We start from the raw sequence: 23,089 nt of genomic DNA, 5'->3' as shown, positions 1-23,089 counted from the left end.
AGTGACAACAGCAGGTATAACAGATCCTTAAGACATCAAAAGACATCAAATTCTGTACAATTCAAATCTCACAGAAGAAAAGATGACTCATCGGATGAAGCAACTGTTACTAATTTGTTCAATTTTGGTGAGAATGTTGCAATTATTGCCTTTGTTTTCTGTTCTTAGCAGACAGGAGTGGCACAGGTACAGCAGCTAAAAGGAAGACAAGATACTCGTCTTCATTCCTCGTTTATTATAATAACTGTTGCCTTCCTCTCAGCTTGAAGCAGTCTGACCACATACTCCTCTGATCTCTGGCAGCAACAAGGCTGAATATTTTTCTCTTTTTCAAACCATTCTCTCTGAACCCCACAGATGGCTGTGTGGGAAAATCCCAGTAGATCAGCATGTCTGAAATGCTCACACCAGCCTCTCTGGCATCAACAACCATGCCATGTTCAAAGTCTCTTAAATCACTGTCTTTCCTACTCTGATGCTCAGATGTCTAAATGCATTGACTTGCTGCCATGTGATTGGCTGATTGAATATTTGCCTTAACATGACAGGTGTAACTAATGAAGTGACTGGGGAGCTAAATCAGCCCAAATTTTCTCTAGCATGCATGGAGTAGTTATTGAAAATAAGGTACTCATATCTGAAATTCCTTGCTCAGACATTCCATATTTTTATTAATGCAATGATTATGCATTGAATAGAATTTGAATGTTTCACATACTGCAGAAATCTCATCTAACAGAATGCAACATTTAAACTTAAGGCTTAAATCTGCATTCAGTTCTCAGTTCTCACTGGACAGTTGTGCTTCTCTACAATATAAAAGCAGTTCAACAAACATTGTATTAACTTTTTTTTTGTAACCAAAGACAATTGAAAGTCTAACTATAAGTGGAATGCAATGATAAAGTGGAATTTACTCCTAAAGGCATCATTGCAGTTGCTTAATTAACTATGAGGGAAAATCTAAAATCAAACAAATGTAGGATGTAGAAAGCACATGGGTGCTCTTAGTATATGCTCTGCCAATGCTGCTCTCATTCTTGTAAGTTAAGTATGTCATGAATGATTTAAAGTTTGTCATCCATCTATTACATCCACCCCTGAAAAACCTTAACTTGCTGAATGTTAGGCGTCTGAAGAATTTCCAGTAGGTTTGTCTCTCAATTTAAGCACATTTTCTGGTTGAAAGCTTCCCTGAACGTGGTTCACTATTAATTCAGTGTTATTATGATTGTACCACAGTAACAAATGTCTCAAGTTGCTTTATACTGTAAGGTAAAGACTCAGTGGTGCTGAAGACACTGTAACTGTAAAGGCAAAGTGAAAAAAAAAACAGGAAATACAATGAAATGTTTGGTCAAGAAAGGACTTAAAATACCACTTTTATTTTGAAATAAATAAACAATCCACTTTGTCACTCTAAAGCTAAACATATCAAAACATAATAGGAGGGAAAGGCCCTGTTTTATTAGTGTTAATATGATTTCAACAATAATGTAAGTACAGAGGCACTAACATGATTAAGCATGAGTAATAAATTAGTAGACATTTGAAGGTCAATGTGGAAGAATATGCCCCCCCAAAAAATTCAACATTCACTTGCACAAAAACAAAGAATTAAAAAGCTTTACTCAACTTTTTGATGAACATGATCTTATTCTTTAAAAAAAGCTAATCACTGACATATAAGAGCAATTTTACAAATCAAAAGTAAAAATCAGCTTGTTTATATAATTACTGTATTAACACTGAGTCAGTCTGAGTCATAAATGCTTTATTATACATATTATTATTATTATTATTATTGTTATTATACATGTCTTGAGTCATTCTTTGGCTGTTAATTATTTTAAAAATGTGATGTCCAGATTCAGTCACAGGATCATTTCACATCCTCATTAGTAGTTAACAAAATGAAGATACATGCAAGTTTTATTTAATATTCCTAAAATACAAACATGGATATCGTACTGGTGTAAGGAAAATGGGATTGTTCTTTCTCAGAAAGACCACAGAGATAAAAGTAATAATGTCTTCTTGTGTTCTTGAGTGAAGCATCATCATTCAGGGCTCTTTAATTTTGCTGTACCTGCACCAGCTGAATAACTCCAGGCTGAATGACTCACTGAGAAATAACATATAAGATGTAGACTGTTTTTTGTTTTGTTTTTTTGGTTAACATTTTGTTACAAAACGACTGCCGTCAGGTGAAATCAGACATTGGAGTTTTTGTTGTTGCGGAGATCATCTCTGATTCATTTCATCTGTGAAACTGAATAAAAAGCCACATCTTTCCAATCACGGTTTTCTTTAGACAGCTAAGATATAAAATTCTTCATCATTCGAATTACTATTTTACATTCAATGACAATACTTTAAAAAAACACGACTTATTCTAAATATTTGTGACCCCATAATGGAAAATAATCCCAACAAAAATGTGAATACTGCATTGGAATGGAAAAAAAAAAGAAATCTTAATGGTCTTCCTCTTTTTTTCTTTTTTCTTTTAAAAAAAAACATTACTATCTGGAGCAAAACTGGAATGATGGCCGATCCCGTTTAAAGGTAGACAAAAGCTTTGGCTCTTTAGTTTGGACAGTTTTTGTCACTTGTTAATTCAACCAGCTGTTGTTAGGTAGCACTAGGACTATTGATAAATTATAATAATTATTATTAATAAATTAATGTAGATTTTTAAATGTTCACAACTGATAAGTTGTAAGTGACAATCCCCTAAATAGTTAATAAATAAGCAGTGGATTGATAGGCTGGAGCTGCTGTTATGGCTTAGTCACACTAGAGTAAAAATAGTATGGCAACCTGTAGTATACTCGTAAATGACTGGTTAAAATCAGTGGTTGCCTGGTGATTGCACAGATTTTTATCTTTTTTGGGGGGTTTTATTTGGAGACCAAGATTGCAAGTAGCTGTGATGACCTGCTGGTTGCTCAGAGGTTGAACGTGCAACACCCTAAACCTCTTGGTGACCACTTTCCGTGACCACTTTCAGGATGATTGCACAGGCTACCTGGTGGGAGGAAACTGGTCTCCAAGTAACTGCGGTCTAACTTGGACTGAGTGCAAATAATTGCCTTCTAATTCATAAACACAGACAGATTGCCCAAACATTTCAGTCAACAGGGGACACGACTCAGCTGGTTGCCAACTGGTTTTATTCTGGTTATACTCTTATATAAACGTGAAGTTGCCGAGGGCGTATGTCATGCTGCTGGTAGATTGCTGTCCAGCAGCAACTATGTCACTATATGTCACTATTTGTGAATGTCTCGTTCATATCTACGAGGTTCTGGATGAATTCTGAATGTAAGTAGTTAATATGAATTTCTGTGTACATAAACAACAGGTTTGCAGCATACGGTAACACATTTGTGATTGCCATATTATCACAAACAGATGTAACTGCCAACTTGAACCTATTCAGCTGCAAACTGATAACAGATTGACTCCAGCTTATTGCCATTTTATCACCGTCTTGATGCACTAAAGTAACTGAGTGCGATTGGTTGCAGACCTGATCCCCCAGTTCATTCAATAAATTATACAGCATTCATTGAACACTGTATAGTTTTGATCTTGCTGTGTTCTGCTGGTTCCCATAATGTGACTGCACAGACACCTTGCCCATCACTCATGCAGACAACTGAAGAAAAGAAACCACATTGTTCTTATAGTGTGTCACTAGTTTTCAAGTTTAGAAGATCAGTCCAGCATTTTATTCTAGGATAACTGTTTAGCTTACATACCTGAAACTAAATATTGGGACCACCACCCAAATTCTTTATATATCGAGTAAGATATTGCTGTTATATATAAATAATCAGCGATGTTCTTAAAATTGATGTTTGCAGTGTTTTAACTACTTTTTTCTGGGTCTCGACTAACAACAGAACATTTCTAACATACAAAGCACAGGCCAGAGGTTCAGCAGATATTATTGACAACAGTATGGATCAGAGCTGCTAGACCTAAATCACCAGGGATCTTGAACAGTGACTCAAAAATCAATGACTTATGTCAACGAGGGAGTATCCGGGATGCGGTGTCTCTCTCACGATGATCAATGGCATAGATCGATTGTAGAAAGTTGGAGGAATGAAAAGGCTGCCGACCATTACAACTTATTATAGCGTGTAAGCTCACTCTTCCTATCTGTTGTAGCGGGGAACAGATTTAGTTCAGTCTTTCTTAAAAGAGAAAAAAAAAAGTCAGTCTTTCTTTTTCTGATTTATTTGTCGAATTTCAGTATAATAATGCATTTGAAAATGATCTTACTTTAACAAGGACTAGATTTACTGCAGTTGGACAGTACTGGTGTCAGATAAATCACCGATACATTATGAATGTATATGTAACTGCCCAGCAGTTTGGACTTCTTTACAGGCTAATGTGTCACAAACAACTAAATGTGATGTACAAATGAAAAAGAATCTGTCTACACAGGACATAAAGAGCATCCCAGATGTTTTTTTGTTTTTTTTAATGTGTTACTTCTTCCACATTTGTACAAAGCATACCATAATACTTTAGACTGATTCATTCCTCAGTTATAGCCATCCACTTGTTGGATCCAATATCCAGTATTAAAAAATCAAACTGCTGATCTATTATATTTACACCTCATTAAAACCTGGCATTATATAGGCTCTTGACAGTGACCCCTGAAGACCCAGTCACACAGGCCTTGAGACCAGCTGGTGATGGCCTAGCAACCACTGGTGCCTGACTGATTGGTGAATTGTTGCTCGAGGTTTCTGGCTGTCACTAGGGTAAATTGGTCACACAGAACTATACAGTGTTGCACCAAAATCCTCCTTACAATTGCTTTGGTCAGTAAGACCAAACTGCCTGTAGTTTGTGTGAAAGATGCTGACATGTCGGCACTAGCCAGATATATGCTAAGCAGAAAAACTTCAGACTTAATTTCCTTTAATGCAGTAACATTTCAGGAATGATTTACTGGTTGACATACAGACAAAAATGACGAAAAAAAAAAGCCTGGGACTGTTTGAAGGAATCCACTCTTCAGATGTCACCCAGCTTTTGCCAATCATTGATTTATTTATTGTCACAACGATATTTACTTCTTTCATTGCTGATCTGGTACTGTAACATAAGTCATAGTTACTTGAAAATATGAATTTTAAGAAAAAAGTAATAGGAGCTTTTAGAAATACAGAATAAAGATGAGTCTTGGCAAATCAGTGTCAGATCTCAGATATAACTTACCTACTTTTAAACAGTTCTTGGTCCCAATTGTTCTACAACGTGTTGATATTTTGTGTTAATATTTTGGTAAACACTGAATGAAACCAATGGATGTGATCATGAGAAATGATGCAGAAAATCTTTTAATGCTTTGGAAAATTGATCGCAATAATAACAGAAAGAGAAAACATCTCCTTTCAGAGCAAAGTTGGTTATAGTTACAGTTGTTTGTGTGTGAGAGAGTGTGTGTGTTTTCTCTTTTTTTTAAAGATAAAGCTGTTACATCACCTGTGGCTAATCTAAGGTGTCAGGCTCAGCGTCCATGCATGTCTCCCAGGGGTTACGTGGCATGTGAGGCATGGAGATGAGGAGCAGGGCGACTCCACTGAGGATGAGCAGCGTAAAGGACGCACAGGCGCAGGTAAATGACCAGGAGTAGTAGTATTCAATCCAGATGGTCTCATCACTGGCGATCATGCGCTTCACAGACTGGCGCATTACTTCGACAGAGATGATGATGCAAAGGCCTGCGTGCCAGAAAGAGAGAACTGGTTATAATCGGCTTCAGAAAAAGCAGATGCTTCATTTGCATTCATGCCATTTGTGTTGTCAAGACGGTTCAGTCAAACGCTGTCACAGTTTCTCGTTTATACTAGAAGATTGTCAGTTTTATTTTAAGTTTGGAACAGATCGGCGCTCACACCAATCATAGGTAATTTAACACTTAGATATTTGAAATTGTCACCTCAGAGAAACATCAACTCTATCGGCATTTGACACCTCTCTCTCTCTGTCTCTCACAAACATGAAACAATTTTATTAACTCTGCATAAGTAACATTTATCACCAGTGAAGAGGGTGTGCAACACGATGACAATGACACAGCTCATATTGAGCTGTAAATACAAGGCAAAATCATCTGTAATAGCTGACCTGCAAAGGCAAAAAACATCCCAGCAGGCCGGAGCAGATAGTCCCGCCCTTTCCCAAAGGAGAAGATTACACACAGGGTGCCCAGGATCATGAAGAACAGACTGAAGATGGCAATGGCTGCTGCTGAGATATTGTACTCTGCAGAAAGAGAAGAAAAAAATTAGTAGAAATTAGTAAGAAGAAGATGAACGAAAAGGGGAAATGAAGAGAGGGAAAAATACAGTAAACACGGTCGTCTTTGAGAGCAGGGGAAGAAAAAGAAGAGAAAGTGGAGGTGATTAAAAACCAAGACAGTGGGTAGGAACAGAAGGGAAGGATTACAGTATCGTTTACATAATAATTGTTTCAGTACTGCGCTCAGCCGAGTTATGTCACAGATAATTAGCCTTTAAATTAGCCCCACTTTTAAAACAACAGCCATTTATCCAAACTGGCAATAATGCCGCTTGCATGACAGATAAGATGCTGAAGGCTTATAACAAGATGATTAGAACTTGTCGCTCTCTTCCCGCCCTCTTCCTTTTTGTCTGTTTTACAGATAAAGATAATCTATTCTTCTCTTCTCTGTAACACTCCAGCTGTGACTCAAATGATCCTTGGAGCGTCCTATTCCATTTCAGCACTCCGGCTGGGGAATAACACTGAGTGTAAAACAACCTTACACTCCGTCTTTCCAGTGCATGTTGTTTTTCAGGACTTTTGTCTGTCTGTGTATGAAGGTATGTGAATGCATCCCAGTGTTTGTACGTTTCAGACACAGTTACGTGTTTGTGCCTCCCTGCTGAGCAGGTGTTTTCAGACAGTCTGAATTTCATGTTGTTTCTTGTATTTTATTCTACGTAAAGTTTTCTGTTATAATTTATTTTTAGACTTTAAAAAAAATCATATATATTGTTTATTGCATTTTTTTGGTCACAGTGTTGTAAGTGATGTTTCCAGCCATACTTGTATGAAACATATTATATACATGGAGTCATATAAGCACCATAATAAAGCATGAATCTGTAGAAGGCAAACACGGCTCAATACACAATAAAAATCCACACATAAAGCAGTAACTATAGCCATAAATATTTTACATATATTTTTTCATGTATTTCTGCACATATTATTATCATATGAAAGTATATTTATCTTGTATTATTCTACTACAAGATAAAACTATGAATTCTTGTTTTTCCCATTTCCCATTCATCTATTTTTTAAAATATTCTTGATATTAGCAAATTTCATTAGTGTTTACAGGGTACTGTAAATGTCCTGCCCTGGTCTTTACATTATATGGACAAACGTACTTGGCAAGCTACAAATTACACCTACAGGAGCTGCTCAGCCATTCAAACCCCTGCTACGAAGCTCCTGAAAGACAGTTTTGCCAGTGTTAAGGCTGCAGGAGGTTTGTGACTCTGCAGTCTTTGAGTCAGCAGAGTAACGGTGACTTATACACACCATGGCAACCCTGGTTTGCCTATTTGTGGCTAAACACTTCCATATAACACAGCACTCAGTTGGTGATGGAAAATCTAGAAAGAGAGAAATTCAATATGCTTTTTAGAGTGACCCATTTTTTAATAGATGTTTGTAAAGGCTGACTTCATGGATAGATGCTTGATTTCATACACCTATGGAGATGGGACCTAAAGCACCTGAATTAAAAAATTAAGAATATATAGTGTATACTGTGTAGTGCATATATACATATACTGTACCTGTGGAGTGTACCTATAACATTTATCTAAAGCAGTGTTCTCTAAACGTATATCTTTATGTCTGTGTGCAGTGTCTTTCTCTCTACCTGAAGTTAAAAGCATCAGCTTGTCATCATAAGAAGAGAGTAGCTTTTTCACTGAATCACATTTACTTTGAAAACACAAAAGGGATAAAAAGATCAAATCTGAGGCTGTAGAAGATTCATTTCTCATCTGATTTCTGAGAGAAATGGTGTGCACTGTATTTATGTTAAAGCTTTATCTTATTATATGGAAAATCAAAAGGCAAACCACAGCTTTCTGCCTGTTATACTTTTTTTTTCAGAGTTGGATGCTGTTGTATAGTAAGTAGCCTGTGTGGCTTTGAGGAAACACCCACCTTTCTGGGTCTTGACTTCAAAAACTTCAGCTTCCTCCCCCGACGTAAAGTGTTTGAAGTAGGAGCAGTTTTTTGCTGCAGAGTAAGAAAGGATGGGGAAAAGAGGTGAGAGAGAAAGAAAGAGGGAGATGAAACAGGAGGGTGAGACAATAGTGCAGACTGAATCCTTGTAGTCTGTTAGAAAACCATATGAATTAATTACACACGCACACGCACACGCACACACACACACACGTCTAGTTTGCTATCCTCGTGGGGACATCCCATTGACATAATGCTTTCCAAAATGAATGCCTAAACCTAACTATAACCTAATTGTAACCCTGACACTAAAACCACATTTTGAGCATGAAAATTGCTTTCAACCCACACACACGCGCGCGCGCACACACACACATACATATACAAAGCTATGACAAACTAAACAGGGATTGTGGTTTGTTGCATTTCTACTAACCTAAACCTAGTTTTTGTCCATGCTGTGATTTAAACTACCTTATTTATCAGCTATTATTCTATCAATAGACTTTATGAAACTCATGCCTTGTGTATCTAGAACTAATTTCACACGCATGAAACACCTGATAATCATACTATACTGTAACTTGTAACTTTTTTGGAAGTTAATTATTGTTAATATAAATCTGTGTATTGTGTTCATATACAATGTTCTTGATTTATTACTTCTAACGAGCAGTATTCTGGACTTAAATCTTTATGTCCCTTTACTGTGAAGCATGGAAATTTTCACAGTACAGTCTGTGGGATGCTCTAACGACTCCAGTCCACACCAGAGCCGCCGATTGATCACACTGACAAAGCTGAACAGCTTCCACCTACGTAGATCTGGTAGCAAGGTAACATTACTGACTGACATTTTACAGTTATGACTGATACACTACATTAAATGGTGCATAAGACTATTGTGAGCACACAGTACCGCAAAAACAGTCTTGTTAGTTTTATCATCTGGAAATCTTGTAGATTTGCATGAACAAATGTTTCTTTTTGTAATACTGTTGTGACAATGAACATCTAAACATCTAAACTCTGTGTGTGGCTTTATGTAAAGTGGCAGCCCACGGGGAGGTTGAGAATGAAGATCATGTGGGACTTCTAGATGCAGATGGATCCAGATACAGATGATCAAGCTGATGATGGCTAATCAAGTGGGCATAGTAGTAGTCGACAAGCAGAGGAAGAAGGTCATAGTGACAGATGTAGCTATAACGAATCATAGCAACATCAGAAAAAAGGAAGATGTAAAGTCTGAGAAGTACCAAGTGCCAAGGGTGAGTGGTTCCATCAGATCCCACAAACGACATCTGAGATCTCTGTCCAGTAGAGCACAGTCCTAGGAACAGCAAAGATGCTGTGCAGGACCCTTAAACTCTCATGCCTCTGGTAAAGGACCCGCGTTTGAAGGATTAAGATCGCCCACAGGGTGAGTGGAGAATCTGATATATATTGCAAATAAAATGCTGTTAGGCTTTTAGGCATGTACATATTGTCAAGAAAACATACTAAAGCTCAAACTGAATAGGAAAAAAAAAGGAAATCGAAGGAACAGATGGGCTGGTCTACTGGCATTTTCTCACACAACCATTTCTATGATTTGCAGAGAATGTCCAAAAAAGAGAATATATCCAGTGCCCTGGGTGAAAATGTCTCATCGATGCCAGAGGTCAAAGAAACTTGTTACAAACAAGGTATGCAGAAGAGCACTCTGACCACACAACACATTGAGCCATGACACAAAAATAGACTACAGTAGACAATTTATATGGGTTCATCAAAACTGGAGAATAGAAGATTGGAAAAACTTTGTCTGGTCCGATGAGTCTCGGTTTCTCCCCCAAAATTCAAATGGTCAAGTCAGAATCTGACATAAACACCATGAAAGCATGGAGCCTTCCTGCCTTAGTTCAAAGTTTCAAACTGCTGCTGGTGGTGTAGTGAAGTGGTGGAAAGAGAAAGAAAGTAAGAGCTGGTACTTTAACTTGTCAGTTACTGTTCTTACTGTCTTGGAGCAGCTGTGACCACATAATTTCCTTCCGGATTAATAAAGAATTCAGTTTCTGATTAATTTCTTGCCGCACCTTCGGTCCCTTAGTACCAACTTAGCATTATTTAAACACCACAGCCCACCTGAGTATTCTTGCTGACCATGCCCATATGGAAAAGATATATATATATATAAATCTTATAAAGTTTGTATCTGTCTTGTGTGAAACTTGTATGAAAAGCATTCAAGAGTGAAAACAGATATAAGATCCCTTGAAAAATTATATAAATGAAACTTGTATGTTTTGGATACTTACTAAAACAATATATGAAAGTAATGATTCATATAGTGAATCATATAAGCCTTATATGATTCACTATATGAAGTAGGCCACATCTGATGCAAGTCTTTTATAAGTTTTTTCTTTTCCATACGGGTGTCCACCCATTTATGACCACAGTGTACCCACCTTTTAATGGCTGCTTCCAGGAGGATATTGAATCATGGCACAAAACTCACATCATCTCAAACTGATTTCCTGAACATGACAATGACTCCACAGTCACCAGATTTCAGTCCAATTGTGCATCTTTGGGATGTGGTAGAACAGGAGATTTGGATCATGGATGTGCTGCAGACAAATCTGCAACAACTGTGTGATGCAATAATGTCAATACGGACAAAATCTGTTTCCAGGACCTCATTGAATCTATGGCATGAAGAATTAAGGCAGCAATGAAGTCAAAACGAGGTCCAACCTAGTACCAGGGATACCTTATAAGGTGGCTGATGAATTTATGTCTGAAATTAAATAAAAAGAAAGTAGTCCCAAGTTTGCTTCTTTCTTTTACAGGTAAGCTAATTTAGACTGTAAAATGCTAGCGTTCTGCAAATGAATGCTAAGTGGTCGATTAAGGACATATCAAAACAATTCTAAAACAAACAAACAAACAAACTTAATGTATAAATAAGAAACGGCCATCCATGTCGTTTGATGGTGACCACTACAAAAAGGTCGGCGTCAAATATTCTCTGCTGCACGGTTCTGTGGCGTCCTTAATACTCACAACACTTAAAAAATCAACAATGATAATGGCTGAAGTTCCTCTTTGGCTTTATGATCCCAGTATGCTCAACACCCCCTCCACGTCATAGCAGTGTTCTGTGGCTTGCCATCATCTTAGAATAAAGTTTATACTTAAATCCTTCACTGTCTCCCCTGTTGGCTGTATTCCTCTGAAATGAGTTCACACCGATTTCTACAAGGGAATGATGCATCTCTGCACTTTGCTTGCACAAACTCTGCTCCTTTGACCACAATCTTCAAAATAACCTCATAGCTGTAGAAAAATGATTCCTGGGTGCAGTCATTCCCCACACATTTATCTATTTGTTGCCTCTGAAGGCAGCTTGGCTGAGAGCGAGAGGTGGAGTGGACCTTAAAGGCCAAGCGAGTGTCCCTTCGTTCCCTTCTCGCTGAGATTAAACCCATAAAGCAGACAGGTGCTTTCTCTGTCTACACAGAGATGGACAATGTTTGTGTGCTGGTGTCTGCCTATATGTCTGCGTGTGTGTGTGCATGTACTACGTGTGTGTACCAGGCAACAGTGGCGCTGTTTGTTACTCGGGATGAGAAAGAATCACTAAAGAGGTAACCTAGCAACAGGCTGCTGCAGGTCTTGGCTAGCCTGAATGCTATTTGCACATGTAAAAGCATATCAAGGGGACTGTGCTCGTACGTGTGAGCGTATGCATGGGTGTGTGTGTGAGGCTGGAGGTGGGGCCAAGGTCAAAGTGCAGCACAGACATTATACAGATATTATTAAAACAATATATTATATAATACACAATAAATTATTTTTATCGGTCATCTCTCATTAAGCGTCTTTACCTCTGAGGCTAATCTAATCTGACTTAATATGTGTTTGTGTGTGGCTGTGAGATTTTCTCCTGTCTCTCTGAAGACCATTATCTGCCTTCCACACAAAGATAAGACAAATAAAAGACCCTTAGAATTATGCAAAGAAGCTCCAAAAGACAAAACTGCTCTTTAATTGTTTTATCCTGATTGAGAGTTTCAATGTTGAAAGTCATAAAAAATGATTGTTGCTAATCCTCTGAAGCTTCCCCGTCTGTGTTTGCGGTTTATGTGGATAACAGTGATTTATCCCCTGAAATATGCTGCACTTTTAAGTAAGTCTTTGATTTCAGTCTGTTTTCTTCTATTAGCTGTCACTAGCTGCTCGTCAAAAAAACAAAACAGTTGAATATTGTCCAACTGCTGCCCCCTGAGCACCAGACATTCGCAGACATTTTTATAGCCTGTGTTGTGTTTTCAGGCTGTTACAGACTTGAATTCAGACAGATACTTCCAATAATTAAGTGTTGATTAGAGATCTAAAACATCTCATCATACAAACACAGCGAGTCAGGTTGAACCTGGTTCAAAAGCAAAGTTTAGTGGATGCTTGATCACACCTAGCTGTGTACATTCATCTAATGCATTAAACTGACATTTTGTTTATTGTGAAATGGTCATAATGACACAGCCACTCCATTTCAACATAATAGACTTGAGAACACTGGATACTTTCTCTGCTTTGGGCCAGATTCTGCAAACCCTATAGACTGTAAAGTATATAGTCACGATGCTGCTTTTACATGAGCAAGACAGCTTGGAGAAATAGCTTAACAATCTAGATGGAACACAAATGGTGACAATACAAAGTCATTAAAGAGCAATGTATTGTTTTTCCCTCCAGTGTGGGCAGGATTTAACAGTGCTCAGTCTCCATTCTAACAAGCTGATGACCTCTGTGGAAAGCATGGAAATAATAGAGCCTCATTGTTAATGTTGCAGCATGGAGCTGTAGCTACGCACAATGTTACGACACTTTCAATTAAAATTTGATCTAATTCCAGTAACCCTTGGGGAGTGAAAGTTTATGAAACACACTGTAGCACACAACTATAAGTGGGATTTATGTATTTTAAAAATAATATACAGATGTATGTGCAATAAATCTGGAAAAATACAGGTTGATGGTTAACAAACTAAGTCTTCAAAGTTAAATCAGAGCCTCAGATTTTTTTTTTTTTGTTGTCGCAAAAGTAGCATGCCAGTCTCCACATAATCATTTTTGTTACATTATGTGATTTGCTGATTCATTGGAAGAAAAAAAAAAGATCATACCACATAACTAGAAAAACTCAAAGTGTTAGAAGATGAAAAGTCCAGAGAATAAATCTCTCTTTTCCTCATTGCTGAAAACAGACAGAAGACAGGGCGGGCAGCTCAACACATTTTCTATCTGAGGTGTCAAAAGCCGCCGGCATCATGGAGATATGCATACGTGATTCATCAAAACAATTTAACCGCACTGCTGCTTTGTGCGTGCCAAAAAATTGTAACTTCTGTTGCCAAGTTACGGTTACCCTGTTGTTAGTATGATTGCAATCCAGCACAAACATTAACATTTTGAATTTTAGCAAAAGCACGCTGCCCACAAATGGTTAAAAAAAAAACCAAATCAAGCACGATGGTTAATCTAAACAGTGAGCATTCACAGAAGAAGAGAACATCTGGGTGCGTATCATCGACCTTGCAGTCAGGGTAATGTGGAGATTTAGTTCCAGGGGAGAGTGATTAGGACGAGCTATCGCCTGTCATTTTAGTTTCACCTCTTTCCATTAAACTCTGCTGCTGCCACCTTCTATCTTTGATGTTCAGCTTCCAATTTACCCATTCCTTACTCTTCATCCTCCCCGCTCTACCTGTCACTATGCCCGTTTCTCTCTTCCACCTTAGCTCTTCCTTTCAGTCTTCCTCCAGTTAAGCATTCCTGTGGTTTTTGCACTACAGTTAAACAGAATTACTTCTGTTTTTAAACATAATAATCTAGAAGATTGTACGGAATTTGCTGCAGGATTGTCAAAGAAAACATAATATTAGGTAATTAGGAAACTGTTCTGGTTTTCTAGCTAAACAGAGTGACGGGGTAGTTCTGGGTCAATGTGAATGGGATGTATCATGGTGGTATTTGAATGGCTATTCCGCCTGAGCACCAGTATCTGGGACAAAACAGCACAGGAGAGTCCTCACTACCCTCATGTCTCCTGTGTGTGTCCTGACCTTTATTATGAAATTTAAAACAGTAAAGTTTCTTAGTCCTCTGCTCATCCTGCAAGCGACACTAGCCCTGAGCTCTGTAATTTCTTTTTATATATTTCTAATTTACATATCGTGGAATGATTCATCTGAAATTTTGAAGCTGTGAGTTGTTTTCTGAATACCAAATTCCAGCGACACACCTCCGCAGTTTTGGGCTCTGTGCTTAGAGCGTGGTTGGAAAGAAAGAGAAAAGGGTGGCTCAAGGTGATGTTGGTGCTACTGTGTCTATGAATCGAGGGCATTTGAAAGGCACTGTGTCAGAGGCAAGCTTTTATACTTGAAGCTGTTTTTTGGAGCTCCAAAAAAAACACCATGATGGTTGACCTCTTGGAAGCAGTAAAGCATCATTGATAATGAACTCTTCTCCCTCGCTTCTCTGAGCACATATGTGAAGGAACACATACGTGCGCACAAAAGCACCATTTGCGCTCTTGATTTCCCAGCCGAGCTGCATGATGCGATCCATAAAGGGTTTGTTTGGTTTTTACAGCACTCAAGCTGTCATGCGTCATTTGTGGGAAGCTAATTTCAAAAGTCATTTGGGTTCACTGCTTTGCTGCCGCTGTTACGCAACCCCTTTCGCAGAAGCTGTGTAATTGTGTCTATATGAAAAAAGGGGTTTGTGTACGCTCCTCATGACGACTGACTCCCCCTCTGTTTGGGGAAAATGCAAATCTGTGTTATTAAGTCCAATAACTGCTGCTTGCTTGGGTATACTCTTCATCAAGGATGTAATCTGTTATAGTGCACTCATGAGCAGCCTGTTTTTTTCCTTCTTTTTATGCTTGACACATTAAATTTAGAAGCAGATAAGGTAACACAGGTGTTAGCCAGTCAGCCCCTCTGCTTGCTTTTGCTTGCCTTCAGAATCTGGCATGCTTGTACATACTCCACATATTTTGGTGTCATATTTGTCGCCTGGACTAATAAATCCTAAACTATCAAAGTAATTAATTAGAACTGCATGGCTGGCCACACTAATTGGATTTTAGCTGCTGTCTGCAATCAATTAGAACAGTCAAATTTACTTTTCAAGGCAGACCTAGTTGCACGGTTTTGTTGCCTGGCTTTTTAAATTCAAACAAAAGCCGACTTATGTAAAGAAAGACACTCGAGTATTTCAGGCACATACAATGTGCGCTCTACCTAAACCCTCACCGCTCAGCCTCGTAGCACTCCATCAAGAAACAAGAAGACCTCTGAAAGCAGAGAACGGCCGTTTCTTCCGCAGTCCTCTCTCGCCTCATGTCAAACTGCGCAGACCTGGCAGACTGACCTGGTGGATGGAAGTGGAGAAAAGCATCTCAGAGGATGCGTTTTGACACCTTTTCCTGGGCACTGGAGCGGGTCAATCAGCCTGGTAAGGATGTTCAGTGACACAAAGCACAAAATAGGCTGACCAATCAGCGTCTTGCCCTGCGTCGTCTTTGGATTACAGTGCATAAAAGGAAGCTAGAACTAGAGAAGCACCGCCATGCCTACAGAGAGCAGCAGGGTCACAAATGAGAAGAGATGGGCTTGTGTAACCAAAACTATTCAGCCTGGCGTGGGAGTAAAATGCTAGAGCAACCACACACCAAAATCTCTAGATCTTTTCAGCTGATATAAGAGAATGACTCATTTTCTCTCATTACCCAGATGTGAAAGCATCATGGTGGTTGTGGGAATGTAGCCAAGGGGTGTCTGACAAAACAGCTGGTATATTTTTTTGGTTTCTCGCTGCAGACCCGGAGAAATGGAAACAAACTTAAGGCTAAGCTGAACTCTTGGTGTGGCGCCAGAGAAGCACTTGAGATTTCGCACAAATATTCCGACACTGTTTTAGTGCTTCTGTCAGGCCCTGATGGTTGTGACTGGATCATTTGTCATACTACATGCTGCCCTTCATGCATTCCACAGGTGACTCACTTGTCCACGAGGAAAACAAATCCCCAGCAAAGGTCTTAATAAACAAAAATGTATCTGTGACTAATTTTGCAAGGTGTTCAGATTTTTATGACAGGTAGCTGTCACACTTCTTTTCCACCTGCCTTTTGCCTCCACCTCAATTCGCATGAGATACATGCAGTAAAATAAGGTGCAGCATCATCTTTCCTGACAGAAAGTCCCATCTCTCTCCTCCATCTTCAGACTCTCTAAAAGAGCACCCAGTCTCGCTCTCTCCACATAGGCATTCCTGCCTTTACACGCCCAAGCAATCGTCTGTTGTCTTCCCCCCAAGTCTTCTTCATTCCTCCTGAGTCTCCCAGGTGTACTCTAACTCATGAGCTGGAGCGGGAAGCCACACTTCATTAAGGCCTGCGCTGATCCTGAGGTGCTGAAGCCGGAGGCAAAGTCAACGACAGAGTCAGAGCGAAATCTTTCAGTTAAGCTGCAAGGCACGCACACACAGCCAGGGGCCAGGGAGAGACACTCTTTACCCCCAGGGCTGGCTCTGTTCAGAGAGAGTTTCTAATTAAAGACTTTTTTTTTGGTGGAAAAAGAGTCTTAAATAAAAGCTTGACTTGTGTTTTTGACTTATTTTCAGAGTTACAGTATGAAATGTTACGCAAGTATCCAAAAGGACTTCTAAAATGACTTTGAAAATTACCTGACTTTTTGACAGATTTTGCACCATCTTTGGCTCTCTTGTACTTTTGCTTTCTTTTTTTTTAATAGCTTGCAATTAATGGAGTTCTTTCCACAGCTGAGTGAATTTAAGCATCCTTCAAAACGCTGTTTATCAGCCGCATCAGAAAAAAATCCTTAAAAATGGCTCTCTAGACAGTTATATGTCTATTTTGATCAAAGCCAGTTGCAAATCTGTTTTGACACTATGAGTCAGACAAGACAAAAGAGGTATCAGTTAAAAAGCATCCGAGCTTTCATTTTAATATAGAAAGAGTCAGACGGTATTTTGACAAATGATGTAAGACTCTGCTGTTTTCTGAGAAACAGCAGGGAAATTAGAGGAAAAGGCTGTGAGGTAAACTGAGTTTTATTTGTCTTTGTACTCTGAAGGTTGAAGAGCCCGAACGGAACAAATTCAACAAAGTCGTGTTAACTGTGAAGTACGGCAAAAATTAAAATAAAAACTCCATTCACACTTCCGTTGCGAACTTGACTTCAGCCGTTGGAATCTGCTTAATTGGCAGTCTGTTCAGTGACTTCCTCTGAGGAAGATAATAATGGTTCGCTGGGAAGCTGGTCATAGAGCTGTTAAACATTCAGTCCAAGCACATGTCCGTGTGTGTGTGTTTGTGTGAATGCATGCACACATGCCAGCACGTGCCAACATATGTGCTGGCATGTGGCATTGTATGCGTGTGAAAGGAGAAAATAGAGAAAGGGACAGCTGCACAGATGGAAAAAAAAAAGCTGACCAGCACTGCTGCACGCTCACACTGACACTTGAGCCTCACACTTTTAGAGAATGGGAAAAGGTTTGTTTCCAGTTCCTCCTAAAAATAGTTTTAGGAGGAATAAATTTTTTTTTTCTTGGTATTTTGTCTATTCAATTACATGGATTTATAAAGCTCTAATTATTATTCACCAATTCCAATCCACATGTCACAAAGTTTTCATCTTCTCACTATAACTCCTGGAAACTCAAGCCAGGAAAGCTTTCCATCAGCTACCACACAACAAATCCACAAATCAGATTAAATTAAAGATAAATAAGACATGAAGATCACCTTGACCTCAACTTACCTCCAGGTAAGCTGATTGGCCCGCAGCCTTTGCCCTGAGGGTCCTCTTCCACGATGAAGATGCTCTTCTTGCAGAGCCTCCAGAGGCCAAAGTGGGCCGCCTCGCAGGTGGCGTTGAGTTTCTCCACCCGGGGGCTGAGCACAGCCCAGTGGTCAGTCACCACCGCCGCCAGCATTGCTGACATGCCGACGACGATCACCACGGATGTGATTTTGACCTTGGTCGCCTGCTCCTCGAACATGTTTGTGGTCTTTTCCGAGCCAATGACGCAGGTTTGCACGTCCCTGCGAGTGTGCGAGTCAGTCAAGGTTGTCTTTGTGCTGTTTTTCTTCAGGTCCTTGGTGTCAGATGTTGACTCTGGAGGTTCCCACGTCCTGACTAAAGCTTCACTTCACTGCTGGTGTCCTCTCCTCTCTCCTTCTCTCCAAGGCTCTTTCTTTCTCATTCTCTGCTTTCTGCCTGGTGGTTGGTAAAAAGGGGCCAGATAACAGTGCCCTAGTTTCTACCTCGCTCCTCTCTTCCTCTCCCTCCCTTGTCGCCTTTAGTGAGCTGAGGCCATTCAAATATAAGTAGACGATGTACCTGATAGAGCTGACACCTGTACACTAAACACTACCCACCAAGTGGGTTAAGATCAGATGCTTTCAGTTTAAGTTTTGCTACAGTCTGTTGATCATCTGTACTTTTGCAGTTTGACTGCAACATCAAAGATGATACAGTAAAAAATCTCCAGCAAATGTTGACAGTGCTTTTCAATATTTCACTGATATGCCAAATACAGATCAATCCATCATTTATCCAGAACATTCACTCTCCCATCACTCTGTCATATTCTTATTCAGTCCAATCCATTTCCAGCTCAATTGTCTCAGGCTCTCTGTGCCAGGGGACTTCCGAGGCAAAGATGTCCTCTATTAGTTGTCTTCTGAATAAGCTGATCTACTTATTTAACCAATCAGAAGTCAAGGTTTGACCCAAGGGTCCCACCTGATGCCAGCAGCTGATCCAGATACAGAAAAACACAAAAGAAGCCTCTAAAATTTGGGGTTTATTCGACTGACAGAAGAGTGTTATTTAACACGTGTGTGTGTGTGTGTGTGTGTGTGTGTGTGTGTGTGTGTGTGTGTGTGTGTGTGTGTGTGTGTGTGTGTGTGTGTGTGTGTGTGTGTGTGTGTGTGTAAAGACTGAAATCCTACAGGTGTCTTTGGAAAGCTGCACACAGAAGTGTTTTCATCATACCCCAAATCTGATTTTATACAAAATGCTTTTAGAGGTGTAACCAAAAAACAAAATATGACACTGTTGGAAGATGGGAAAAAAATCTGGTAAAGCCTGATGCACTTCAAAGGCACAATCAACCATTTTCCTATGAAAGGCTTGAGTAAATGGACATGCTTTTAATAAACCACTGTGACCCACATTAGACAGGACTCTGGCCCATTTTCTGTCCTGCAACACTCTCACAGCTCTGCGCTATTAAACCACTAAAAGGCAAAACATTAAACCAAGAGCACACAAAAAAGAAAAAGTCAGGGGAAAGTCGCTTGAGAGGATGAAGGATATAATGCTGGCACGCAAGTCTGATATCTCATCTTCTTAGAAATGAATTTAATGTGTGAGGATCAGAGTGTTTTGTAGCCATCAGTAACTAACTCAACCTAGAAATTGATCATAAAAGATAAATCATCTCCTATCTGTCTTAAATAAAGAACACCCACTGTGGGGGGCGAGAGGAGATGAAAAACAGTTGTGTTCATTGTCGCATCTCACCTGCAGCGAAAACTGCTTTTTCTCCCAAAGGGCCAGTCGCTCGTCAAGTCTGTGAGAGCAGCCACTTGTCTCTAACTGTGTAATAATAGTGTCTTTTGGTGCTTCCTGTCTTGCAGCGTGGCCCTCTGACCTGCTTCATTTGCTCACGATCCCCCCGGTGACTGTGGAGAGACCAAACACCTCACAGCGGCACAGTCTCTAAGCAACAGCCGTGTCATACTGGAGGGATCACCCCATGCCAGTCGACCGGCGGGGAGAGACACTGAAAAGAGATGACAGCATCTGGCAAGAAGGCAGCTCTGACTCACTTGTGAGTGCCACTCGATGGATTGTTATCAGCATTACCGGGAGTATCACATGTGAGCCGTCAGTGCTGGAAATGTACAATGACAGTAACGAAACGTACAAAAGCACCTCTCCTGAAATCAGGACTGCCACGTCTGAGCTCAGCAGTGATTAACTTCAATTATGGCAGCCAGCTTCCTTGTTAGAGTTTTTATTCCGGGATGAAAAACAACCTTAATTGGTGGCTAATTTTACCCATACCAGACTAGATTGCACAGCCTTCAGAGGGACCCAACTGTATTCATTTCCTAATGACAGGCAACATTACTCAAGCTAAATTAGATTACCCATGCCCCAAGGCCATTTCTATGAAGGTCATGTTAATATTCTTCTATAAAACGATGGGATTGGATACAACGCACGTTCGCCTCGGTGGCACCACCCTCACGTTTTTGTCTTGTTCTAGCAAAAGCTTTGACCATCGATTTATGGGACAAGGTTTAGCTAAGGTGATTTGGGATGGTGAATTGTGAGTTAATTGTGAGCATGGGTTGAAGAACAATGAAATTAGACTGAAATTACAAAGGGTTGGTTTAGCTGCTGTACAGCAACATCAGATATTAACATCTGAAGACAATTCCCCTAATTAGATTAAAATGAACCAACACCAGTGTAATTACACCTATAAATGAGTAATGCAGTTTTAATTTTGGATGCGAAGCTAAATGTGGAGTATACACTCACTGTGTATCCACTAGCACACGTGATGCAGATATTCCATATATGGTATATTGTGCAGTAATAACAGCTACAACACATTTGACAAAATACATAGCCCTTTGGAAATGAGGAAGAAAATATGGGCAGCTTTATTTAGCATCACCAATTCATCTCCTTTGCTCACAGACTGAATCAGCTGGGTGACTCTTGATATATATATTCTTAAAAATTGCTTCATTTGTCCAGGTGGTATCGCTGTGAGTGAGAGTGCAGCAGCGTTTCAACATTTTGATCTAAGAGCTCTGCCATCAGTGTGATTCCTGCTGATTTATTTCTTTGTCAAACAATGTGGAGCCTCCAAGGCTGAAGTGGCTCATAGTTTATTCAAGATGACAGTGATTCAGTCTCATGCAGCTGAATAGAAGAGGCATTTAGGACTCTGAGAAGGTCAGACAAACATCTGAATGAACCATTGAACTTTCATTGAAAAACAAGCTGCATGAAGAGGATTGCGTGTGGCTGTAAATAGCTGATAAATTTGCTTTACTTGCCAGCATAGCAATGATGCAGTTGTCCTTTAAAAATCTGGTAATGTTTTGATTTTGTTTGCTGCTGTTTCACCCCCCCCCTTTTTTGCTAAATTGTGAATGTTTATTATCACAAAATCAACAGGTTCAACGTCAGGATGACTAATCAACGAGAAGGAAGAGAAGGCAGTGTAACTGCAGCAAGCAGTGCAATTAAAGCTGTCTGCTAACATGTCGCAAGTCTCTGATGCAAATTCTAAAAATGAGATCATCAGCGGCCACATGACAAATAAGCAAGAATCGTGCTTGTTAAGTAAACTCATGGAGACTAAATCTCTGTGTAAACGTCTTAAATGGGAACACAGACAGGTGGCACTCAAAGAAACCTCAACAGAAATCTCTGACAGAACATTGTCCCTATTTAAAAAACAAAGGCATGAAATTAACTTGCAAATAGTAGATGACCAACTCTACCTCCTGAACTATAGCCACCCTAAAATGCACTTGATTCACTGATCCTCAGCTTTTATAGAGAGAACCACTATAAAAGCTGAAGTTTTGACAGTTTGCTGCTCTGAAGCATTCAGGTGTGCATTAACACAATGCTACAATCTTCCCAGGAGTGGATGTCTCAGCAAATTTGCCCCAAGGTCAGACCATGCAAAGTTCAGAGAAACTGCAACAAACCCAAGAGCTTTATCTCAGAGTCTTCAGGCCAGCGTTAACACCTTGAATGTTAAAGTTCATGACAATCAAGTCAGTAAAAAAAGTCAGTTTGGGAGGGTTGCAGGAGAATGCCTCTTCTTTCTTAAAAGAAGACGGTAGCATAGCTTAACTTTCCAAACCACAAAACCATGAGGCCAAAAGTGGAGAAGCACAGTGCTATGTTTGGTGAAAATCAAACACAGCATATCAGCACAAACACATCATAACTGTCAGGCACGCTGGTGGAGGGATGATGATTTGGGCTTGTTTTACAGCCACAGGACCGGGGCACCTTGAGTGGACTATGATCTCCTCTGCATACCAAACTATGCTAGAGTCAGCTGTGAGGCCAGCTGTCCAACAGCTAAATCTTGGCTGAAACTTGGCCATGTAACAGGACAATGACGACAAGCACAGCAGAAAAGAAAAAAAAATTTGCAAGGCCCAGTCAAAGTCAGGACCTCAACTTGAGTAAAATGATGGTGGGATAGAGAGAGCTGTGCATATGCAAATGCCCCAAACCTCAATGAACTGATGCAACACAAGATAAGTGGGTCAAAACTCCTCCACAGTGATGTGAGGGGCTGATAAAAATCATGATTATGCCAGGTTACTAGGCAGCAGTTCATAATAATAACACACTGTTGAGGAATGGTTAAGCATTACTTAATACTTAATTCATTATTTAAAAGTATTAACTAGTACTTTACTAATGATTAATAGTGTGTAGTTATTATAAAGTGTAACCAGTTATAGCTTCTACAAGCTATAAACTCATTGGATGTGCTTAATTTTTCATGGGACTACATAAAGACCTGTTAACATTTTTTTTTAGGTTGATTGTGATTTATAACGTCACCGCCAACCTGTTAAAGATGATATGATGATATGATACCAACAGTACCATTAGCATGTTAGTAATGCCACTATGAACACGATAGTTAAAAATCACAGCTGAACACACAG

The 23,089-nt window shown here is 39.6% G+C and overlaps 1 protein-coding gene and 1 long non-coding RNA gene across 2 annotated transcripts; one reads left to right on the top strand and one right to left on the bottom strand.

Moving 5' to 3' along the window:
- Positions 1-1,350: 1,350 nt before the first annotated feature.
- On the bottom strand, positions 1,351-18,632 carry LOC146388683 (voltage-dependent calcium channel gamma-1 subunit-like). Its single transcript, XM_084926135.1, has 4 exons — positions 18,117-18,632; positions 8,251-8,325; positions 6,163-6,300; positions 1,351-5,756 (listed from the first exon to the last, which is right to left on the bottom strand). Exons 1-4 carry the CDS (start codon positions 18,355-18,357, stop codon positions 5,524-5,526), a joined length of 687 nt encoding a protein of 228 aa, XP_084782261.1. The 5' UTR covers positions 18,358-18,632; the 3' UTR covers positions 1,351-5,523.
- LOC146388682 (uncharacterized) lies at positions 8,318-21,444 on the top strand. The gene is made up of 4 exons (XR_014800068.1): positions 8,318-9,107; positions 9,323-9,694; positions 9,872-9,959; positions 20,003-21,444. It is a non-coding gene; the product is annotated as an uncharacterized LOC146388682 (long non-coding RNA).
- Positions 21,445-23,089: the final 1,645 nt, after the last annotated feature.

The sequence above is a fragment of the Perissodus microlepis genome, chromosome 4, assembly GCF_051167445.1.
Source record: "Perissodus microlepis isolate ML-2025 ecotype Zambia chromosome 4, ASM5116744v1, whole genome shotgun sequence".
Classification (NCBI taxonomy): Eukaryota; Metazoa; Chordata; class Actinopteri; order Cichliformes; family Cichlidae; genus Perissodus; species Perissodus microlepis.
This window is presented reverse-complemented; position numbering and strand designations above follow the sequence as displayed.